This window comes from Chelonus insularis, unplaced genomic scaffold (genome assembly GCF_013357705.1).
Source record: "Chelonus insularis isolate UGA/USDA-ARS -01 unplaced genomic scaffold, ASM1335770v1 contig_317_pilon, whole genome shotgun sequence".
Lineage (NCBI taxonomy): Eukaryota > Metazoa > Arthropoda > Insecta > Hymenoptera > Braconidae > Chelonus > Chelonus insularis.
Window position 1 is genome coordinate 888,640 of NW_023276487.1, and position 10,538 is coordinate 899,177.

The window sequence follows — 10,538 nt, forward strand, 5'->3', positions numbered from 1 at the left end:
AATTTGATTCACGCGATTTTTATTAAAATTATATTTGCTAACATAGTAAACTCGTAAAAATTTTTCATGCTAAATATATGGGAAAAATATTTAATAATAATTCTATTCAATTTGCAAAATATGTTAAGTATGTATATATTTTCAAGTATATTGATGATTTGTCTCAAGTTACTTGTTACTTTGTTCGCTTATAAGATTCTTATAAAAATTTTACAAATATGCGAAATTCATTAAAATTTCTATTCATTCTTAGAACCCTCGACACAGGGCACTGTGGATTATTCATCTTTTGCGTAAGGGGGTTTTAGAGTATTTCTCTACTTTCTTTATTTTTTACACTTTCTTGCCTCCCTTTCATACATAGGAGATTCGAAAAACGAATACGTTAAGTCAAGTGTTTCACTGCTTTCAAGTTCCACCGTGTCTAGCGGAAAAAACTAAGTTTTATTGCAGAATGAAAGTTGTAGGAAAGAAGAAAAAAACCGACAAGTAGAGGGAATAAGTCAACGCACTACAGTGCAACTAACGTACCTAACTTTTTTCTGACGTTATTATTTCACTTCTTCATTAATTAAAATAATAAAATATAATGACTTGCGTAAATTTTACCTCAGAGGTTATATGTTAAGATTATAACTATAATTACTATACTTTCAAGTCATGAATAATTAATTTTTAAAAATTACTATAACTTTATAAAACTGTTTGGACAATTTTATCATTGTTATCCTTAAATGTTTTCAATGTCATTCCATGTATGAAATTTATCTGACTTACTCTAATACAAATATATACGTATATAGATAGACTAAAGAAATTTCTACTGTGCATATAAAGATAAAAAATGTATGTATGTGCATGAAACCATATATTTATTTAAACAGAAATGTTGTATTATAGAGTGAGTCACATTTGTATCGTGAATAAAATTCAGTAGCAGCACACGCATATCGTGGCTGAATGCCAAGGATAGAGATGTGCTGAGCACAACGATTGGTGCATTGCATTAGGCAATCTTATTCTGGTAGATATTGGATTCGCGAAGAATTCACGCGCCAGACAAGCTTTAGAAGTATGCTACATAGTACTATTGTGATGTACATAGCCAACAAGCATAGTATCAGCTGTACACTACTTCAACAATCTAAGCCTTTCTTCCTGTTCACTTTCATTTTGAGATTCTCTTGGCATTGGGGTTTTCTCTGGTTTGTGGTAAAATACCATTACATATTTTTTTCCTTACTCCGTTTGTTTTATTTCATTCATTTTTTTAGAATACTTTTTATTGTTTTTTTTTTCCATTTTTATGCTTTTTTCTTAGTACAACACACCGCTCTAATAGGATGAAATTGCAAAGAGAGAAGGATGAAAGTGAAATATTTTGAAATTGAAATAATACTAGGGAACAAGTTGGAGAATCAGAGTGAAGACTGTGTCAGTTATACGTGAAGGGAAAAATTAGAGAAAATGTTACAGGAGAAACAACCCCTTGCAATGACTCTCATAACGATAATAACGACTGTCTGCAGGAAATATAAGGGTTACCCATGGTTTTAATTAGCGACAGTGTCAAACCCCTACGGATCACTTGGATCTCTATGGTAGGCTTCAGTGCGAGTACTTATCCACTACACGCCATGGTGCTGCAACATTATAACGATATCGCTCATCTCGTAGAACATTATTTTAATTAACGTTGCTGAAAAAGAAGCAACTCTATTTTTAATAAATAACTTTTTTTTTACTCATCATTGAATATTTAATCATTATCATCAATATTTGTCAATACCATAGATACTTATGAGTAGAGTGGACGGTCTACATTCATTATATATTTTTAGTTCATTTATTTTAGATATATTAATATGATAGAATGTGTAACTGATACATTTTATATACTTCATTTTAGTTAGAGTAATGTCTAAAGGTTTAAGATAGAATTGGATAAACTTTCAGAAATGAAAAATCCACAAAAACGGATTGAATTGTTTCCAGTGCAATGATCCTGGTAAATGTAGATTCAAGAGCTTGAAAAATTTCCACCCAATAACTTCTCCAGTGTAGCTTTTTCTGAGCTTGAGTATTTTTGATGCATTTTTTTCTTTTTCTTCAACATTCCGTGTTATTATAATGAGGTGAGAGGAATCATCCGCGGTAAAATAAAAGAAAACTAGGTAATCTTATGCTCCATGAACGCAATGAATGTCCTAACTGGGCTGAATGCAATTATTTCTCTCACTTGTGTGATTCTTTAAGATTTTAAATTTTTCTTAAAAACTAAGTATCATATTCTTGTCTATATCTTACTTTTTCATTATAAATTCAAATTTTTTTTTTTAAGGTATTTAATTACAAAGTATAATTTGTTTAATTTACTTCGAATACACATCAATAAATAGTACTATTTAATCACTCTCTAAGTGGTTATTTATCTAAACAGATTCCTAATTTAGGTAACCAAGTAGACAGCTTCTAATTATCTAACTGCTGGCGTTGACATTGGCTCGAAGTCGTGAGTGATTAATGTAAATAATACGCCAACTAATATCAACATTTTTCATTGTATAATCAATCTCTTTGACATCGTGCTAGAGATTGATGATAAACAAATATTCATAAATAAATTAAAACAACAAAAAAAGTTCAATATTAAAACTATTGGGAAAAGCAAATTTTTCATTGAACATTACACAAATGTCTTGATATCGATATCGAAAAAAAAAATTACGAATCAGCAAATTTGTTACATTGAAATGAATTATTTTATTCGACTCATTGGTCTGATTTCAATTCATTCTTTACTAGTATATATCCCCAAATGTACGAGCCAGTTTATCGCTCTCCACTAGTTTTATGGAACTTAAAAGATCGATGGTATCGTGGCTAGAGTTTTACTACATGAAAGCGCACCTCTGCAATTGTCAGTTGAAAAAATAATCGTAATTCAATTTTGGGAAGGTAATAAAATAATTCGAGGATTTGAAAATATCAAAAAGAAAATAAATCTTATTATGATTGGCTTTTGAAATTATTACATTTATTACAATAATTGATGAAAATGAATTTCATATTTGAATGATTATATTGAAATGTTGATTATTAAAATATAATAATTCCATATGAGAAATATATCAAACATTATTGAAAATCTTTAATTATGAATTTAATAAAAAGGAGTGGTGAAATTATAAGGCTGAATATTTGTTGGAATTTTAATAAAAATGTATAAAAGCGAATACAAAGCATTATTTGAGTTTGTGTACTTTGGAAATTAATTAGGTGCAGTAAGAAGCTAAGGATATCGTTATAAGAATTTCGAAGAACAGCGCTTATCTTCTTAGACGAATTCTGATGAAAAGAGTACGAAGAAAAGAGGAAATTAATTTTGTATTATGCTTGCAGCATGCCTTAAGGCATCTTCGAGCTTTTGAGTGACCCTTCTATCTGTAATATATATGAAAGTTGAGAGCACAAAAGGAGTAGATAGTACAGAAGAAAAATTGAGCCAGGTTAAGTTCTTTGAAAAATTCCAAATAAATTAACGAACAGCATTTAAAATATTGGTACCATAGAATTACATGATCATTAAAAATAAATAATTAAAATATACATTGATGAAGTATATTGTTCCAAACGCCAGCTCTATTTATACTTTACGTGTAACGTCATGGTTTATTAACATACATGGCCATTGATGCAAGCTCCAGGTTGTCGCAAGCGCTCATGCGTGGAGCAACAAGACACACGAGACATTTAGTGATTGATAACGCTATCGACTCGGAAAGAGGCCATGTGAAGCTCCCCATGGAACGTCTGCCTAGTCTGTCGGATCCAATGTAAAAAGTCGAGTGAGAAAAAACTATGCGAAACGCTTGGTAGAATTTTCAATAAGACGATGGTTACGAAAAGAAGGGATGAAAGAAGAAGATTAATGCAATGTTGACGGAGACGGTCGCGACGACAACGGTGCTACCGTCAAAAGGACATCCCCCGAGGAAAGTAAAAGGATCATTCTCTTTAAGAACTCATATAGTAGCGTAGGATGTCTATAAAGCATAAGTTCAGAGGCCTCAGTCAGTTAAGATAAATTATTCAACCGGAAAACTTCTCTTCTTCTTTGAGATCTTGTGAAGCAAAGGAATTATTTTATTATTAAATGGGAAAAGAAAATACTTCAATTACAGTAAACATATTTATTGAGTGTACGGTGGAGAACAGTCAACATTTTATTTAGATTTTAATAAGTTGGTGATGATGATTATTATTATTATTATTTTTATTATATTTTGATTAATGATTAATTTTTTTTATTATGGAAATGTAGTTGTTAACAAATAGAATTCATTTTTTATGTTCGAAGATACAATGGGATACATATGGTCCTATTTCTCGTATCAACATGATGGAAGATTGTGAGGCAATAAATTATTTAAAGCATACAGATTGTTGTTAAATCAAAATTTTCCAGTAGTAAATTCAATGAATGAAGGCTAGTGAAACGGATTTTCGTACATTAAACGGACGCTACTAATATTTATCATGCACTATGCATGACTAACTTTGAGCTCGCATCTATGTATACGTCAGCTTTACAGTATATAACCGGTTACTATAGAATTAATCTCGTTTATTTACCCTGTATGAGCTGAGCTCTGACGCGCAGGATTAAAGTTGGAAACTTCAGAGACACATATCGACTTCAAGACTTTTCATTCATTCAATCCCAAGCATTACATAAAGAGCTTTGGTAAAGTTGAAGTAATCCAACACAACACCCATATTATCATCATCAGCTGAACTTGCTATACATAAATGAGAATAATTACTTAATTTACTTTTTATTTAAATTAGAACAATGATAATTAATCAAATTAAAAACGCATTAAGTAGCTGTTTTAACTTACTAATATTAAATTAAATGATCTATTGAAAAATCTCATCAGTTAGCAATGAGAGTCAGGAAACTAGTTCTTAAATTCATTATTTATTCGTGAACTTTTTAATACAATAAACATGAATTAATTCTAAATTTATCATCAGTTAAGTTATTTTGCTCATTTAAAATTGACTACTTCAATAATATATGATATTTTTAAATCCAACCATTTTGATCTAAATTTCCTTGATAAAAGGAAGCTTCAATAATTTATATGTTTTCAGTAAATACTAGAATATTTAAATTCTCATTATTTGGAGAACGTGAAATATAGATATTGAATCTAAAAATAATTTTAGAAATAACAGTTTTGATAAGTATTATTGCTAAGCTATAACTTTTACCACCCTTCAGAAAGTCATTAAACCTCGAAAAGTAACATTACACGTAGATACGTGCCTTATCTCATTTTTATATATGTCAAATCTTTCCAAGAAAATACCTGAGTCGATAATAATGCAGGACTCGATGGGAAATCTTATTGCAGTTTTCAAGTTTAAAGTGAAATCTTTCTGTAGCTTGCACTCTTGAACATTGAAAGTGAAGTGGAATTTTCGTGAATTGATGCATCAGTTTATTCATAGGAGAAGTACAAGTAGATAAGAATTTATGCTAAGTTGAGTTAAACTATCAGATTAATGATGCTGCTGTGTTAAATACTCGAGTTAAAAATGATCAAGGGTATAAGAGAAGTGGTGAAACTAATATACTTGAAGGAATTTTCAAACTCAACCTAAAAGAGTAAACTTAAAGACTTGGATTATATGAGCAAGTGGATAAGGTGCTGACTGAAGCTACTAACCACAGAAATATTTTAGCAGAATTGCACCAAGGCAATTAGACGTGATGATACAAGAAATAGTAGAGCACTAAACTGAGAAAAAGCTCTACTCGTCGACAGGTTTCATGTGGTTATGTGGGCACTCGTGGGACTTGAACCATCTAGCAAAAACTTGGATGGACGGCTTGGGCCTGAAGAAAGACCGGGCGTTGCCGGAATGGAAGATCTTAAGGAATGTCGCACGTATATCTTAGTCTTTTCTTCAACCAAAGAAACAAATTTAATTAATGTAATTGGAATATCAGAGTGTCATTATTTCATTAGTGACATAAACTTTCTTGTTACCAAGAATTTTGGTGAGTTTCATCAGCCAACCTGTCTTTTTTTTACTCCTTCATTCATTAAATTATATCATTTATCAAGAGAACCATCAAAACTATTTTTAGAAATTAATGCTCTCATTTTTTAACTTTAATTTCTATGGGGCATGAATTCTTTTTTTGTTTAATGTAAAAATAAATGAATTAAAGTATGCCATGAGGAACCTAATTATTAAGATAATATTCTTTTTATTCTTTTAATGGTCTATTATAAAATGCTTGATGTAAAAAGTTGAAATAATTATGAAGTAATTTCTTTACAAATTATGTTCCATTGATGAGGATAAAACAATATTTACCTTCATGTAAATAAATGCATAAATTTTAAAGTAAGAAAAGTATAACTGGTACATCTGAAGTTTGATATGTAAATTATCGTTTCCATATTCATTTTTCAAAAGTTAGATATTTCCTGCTTTTTGTTCAATTGCAACTTTCGTAAAGTTCAAAAAGCTGTCAAATGTAGTTGCGAATCTGTCACTCGGGACAGAAACTGCTCGTGACCAGATAGAAGTCAGTGAAAAGAAAAACTGAGAGTGTCATTCCCCCAGGTATGCATCGTTCTACTCTCTGCTGAAATATTAAAATAAACTATAGCGAGCATCTGTGTTAAAGGTTGCTTTACCTTAGTGAATTCAGTTGAATATCTTGGGCAATGGTTAAAAATCTCGTGAGAAAAACAAATGTTTGCATAAAGTAATGTTTCGAATGACATTTATTCAAAAAGTGATGAATAAAAATTTATAATATTCCATTTTTTATCCTTTCATATTCGAATGAAATTTGACAATTATTTGTTTAATTTTCTTCCAAACTATTGATTGTGCCAGACATTTTATCAGATTTCCTCACTGAGTCATAAAATGCAATAAAATTGAAATAAATTGTATCACAACATTTAAACAATGTGTATAATAAGAATTACAATGATACATCAATTTTTTACCCTCATTTCTGTATGTTATACGATTACATACTTTATAAAAGAGGATCAATCCCCATTTCACCCTCTCTTTTTTGCACACGTGTGGATTGGTGTGCGTATCGAATCATAAAAAATGGTACGAGAATGTTTAATGCATGGAATACATATTTTCCGATACATGTATAAAAGAAATATTGACTTCTACCAATAATTTATTGTACAATATGACAAATGATTGTTACAACGAATTGTATATACATAATTCTCTATAAAGTTGAGATAAAAATTTTTTAACATTATTATATAGCAAATACTCTGTTATCATGACAACTGAACATGAGTTCTTCGTTGAGGATTTGAAAGTATTGCACATTTTTGCATAGTTTTGAATGCATTTGGTGTAATAATTTTTGATGTACCAAGTAATTCTTGACTGAGCTCTTGATATTTTTCTTCTTCTTCTTTCACACTATTCTGATATTTTTCTGCATTCTCTTTGAGATCTTTACATTTCGTCATTCGTTGATTCTCAAGTTGAGCTTGTAGCTCGAGTCTATATTGCAATGCCTTTTCGCGTTTTCTTCTAGTTTCAGCGAAACATGCAGCAGCATCAAGTTCAGTATTTTTTTTATTTATTTCTTGTTCTTCCTTCAAGAGTTTTTCTCGCTCCTGTTCAATTTCTCTTTTAACCTTCAATTGATTTTTCCTTTCAGCAATAAATTCTTGAAAAATACTTTCTTTCTTTTCTTTGTCTCTTTTAATAGCAAAATCTCGTCTAGCTTGAGCATCTTTAGCAGATTGCTCAATAATCGCACTAGCTTCAGCATCTCTTTTTGCTTCTTGTGCCCTCAATTCTGCTAAACTCTTCATATAAGCCGTCATTTCTCTCTTAAAACTTTCAGCAGATTTCGCGATCTGTTCTTTTTCCTGTTTCAACTGTACCTCACTTTCAACCTTGAGCTTTCGTGCAGTTTCAGATTCCTGACGAGCGCTCTCAGCAAGACGTCTCCTTGCTAACATCAGTTGCTCTTCTAAGTCCCTCTTGAGTTGCTCGCGTTTTGTCTGCTTTTGCGTTAAGTTGTGCTCTTCTTCGGCCCTTACTTGAGCTCGAAGATGTTCATGCTCTTGTCTCTCCTGCTCACGCTCACGACGTGTTTCTTCTCTAGAATACAATCTTCGAGCTATTTGCTGTTCCAAAATGCGACTTGTGTCTTTGTCAATAGCTCGACGCTTTCTGCGGTCTTCCTCTTCTTTGCGACGTTGATTCTCACTATTCCTCAACATGATCTCGTGCCACAAAGTATCCAGTTGCTTTTCCTCTCTTAAGCGAGAGGACTTCTCCAATATCTGTGCGAGGTTGGAATACTTGACACCTCGGGTCATTTCTCGTGAAATTTTATCCCTGACTTCAGGACATCTTTCCAGTAGCTGTTGTCTTTTCTTTAAAGCTGCTACCAGCATACGCTGACGTTCTTCCTCTCGTATTCTCTGTTCATCAATGTCCTTCCTTAATTCTCTGTCCCTAGAGGCTTGGCATCGATGAGCTTGATTGACGAGCTCCTGTGTCAACTCAGCTTCCTCTGCTTGAATCATGGCACGTAACTTCTCTCTTCGAGTATTGATATCTTCCTCGTACGCTGTCATACCTTTCAACCGAAAACAATACAGGGTCAGTAGTCGTGAATATAATTCAATCTACGGTACAACTATAATAGAGTTTCCTAAAGTTATGTTCCATGCATTAATAAACCCTTCTCACATTATGCATTATAATTAACATATTTCTTAATATAATTATAATACTGATTCATAAATCATAATAAAATTATGATTAATTACTTGCAACAGCTGCTACTGACCTCGCTTAATGTAGTCTTGAATTCTATTTATTAAAATTATTTTGTCAGTTTTCTCTTCAGACTCAATACTTGGAAGAAACTTCCCAAGTTGCCTCCCTTTAGCTGAAAGATGTTTATTATCTAATTTATAAAAGACGTCACATGAAAATAGTAAATATACCTGTTGGTTTAAGTGCATCAAATATTTTAGTTTCTTGGTTAAATTCAAGCATACGAATATCACCACAACTGCATTGACTTAGGTGCTCTTGATAACCACTGGAAGATTGTTGATGTACTCTGTATCCAAGTGGAATATTCGCGGTTGTTGTAACATCGCTTTGCTTTCTTTGATGAGTTTCCACTTGACTGCAAGTTATTCTCGACATCAGCAACACGTTTATCGGATAGCAAAAAGTTAACTGGTATTTCAAATCACTTGGAATACGAGTAAGTCAATAAGTCTTTGTTTACAGTTACCATGACAACCTCCAGTACATCACGTGAAATAATCGACTATATCCAAGAGAAAAATATAGCCTGGAAAAGACAGCTATTAAAGATGCTGACTGTTTACAGAAAACACTTATTTCAATTGTTTGTCATACAAGACGAATTTGTTTTCACTATTTTTATTGATATGAAATAGTTTTAATGATATTTATCAAGCTAAAGTGCATTCCAGCAATTAACTGAATACAATCTCTGATGATATTCTATGTAAAATAGTAGATTAGTGATTCAATCACAGTCGCAATTAATTTACAGTCAATTGAAAATTTTGCAGGCTATTAGAAATAGCAATACTACGAGTTGAAGCAAAATGATCCTAGAACAATGTTATTAGAAGGACGGTTCAGTCAGGAAAGCCATAGAACTCACGATTACCTTTGGATCGCTAAACAAAGTTTGTTTAAGCCGAACCACGTTGCGTGGCGAACTCGACAATGTTTGATTTCACCAGAGAGTCCTGTGCGAAATGTACCGAAGAGCAAGAGTGAGTACAGGAGATGAAAAGCAAGAGAGAGAGAGGGAGATAAAGGAGAAAGAGGAAAACGACAAAGCCCTCTCGGAAACAGCAGCAAACGTTACCCGGTTGGGCACGTCCAATGATTGAGTTGCCTCAAGCGAGTCTCAAAAGTTGTCGTTTCGAAACTGTAATTTCCGGGAAAATTGCAGAACAAGCTTGGTCTTGTATAGGCCTTGTATTTTTTTTCTCATGAAGAAAACAGTTATTATTGATACACAGTATTTTTTGCTCACTATATCTCTTGATAATTACTCGAATAATTACAAACTTTCATCAACACTTTTTTGTTATCTCTTATCAAATTTATAAAAAGAAGATAGTTATTTTATAGGGTAAGTTTACAACTTGGAACATTAAAGTGAATGAGAAAGGAAGGAAATAGAGACAAAGAGCAAGTACAAAAGTGACACTCGACACGTTTCCTCATCCTCTATATACTCTCGTGTCATTTATTTTTTCGCAAAAGACTCTCTTTCCGAGGCCAATGCTCTGCGTAGTATAAGTTAGCCACGAGGGTTACTCTTACACTGGCATTTCTCCCAAAGCAAACGTAATAAGTCTAGTCTGTTCATCCTAGCCTCTTTTGCTTTCTCATTTTCGGGGTCATCTCTTGGTTCTTGTTTTTGTTACGCGTAAGTCCAGCTCTTT

At 32.2% G+C, this 10,538-nt stretch overlaps 1 protein-coding gene across 1 annotated transcript; it reads right to left on the reverse strand.

Moving 5' to 3' along the window:
- Positions 1 to 872: 872 nt before the first annotated feature.
- Positions 873 to 9,249, reverse strand: LOC118065540 (trichohyalin-like). The gene is given in 4 exon segments (XM_035080891.1): positions 873 to 1,064; positions 7,359 to 8,668; positions 8,882 to 8,983; positions 9,042 to 9,249. Coding segments are annotated over 4 exon segments (1,812 nt in total).
- Between the last annotated feature and the right edge of the window lie 1,289 nt (positions 9,250 to 10,538).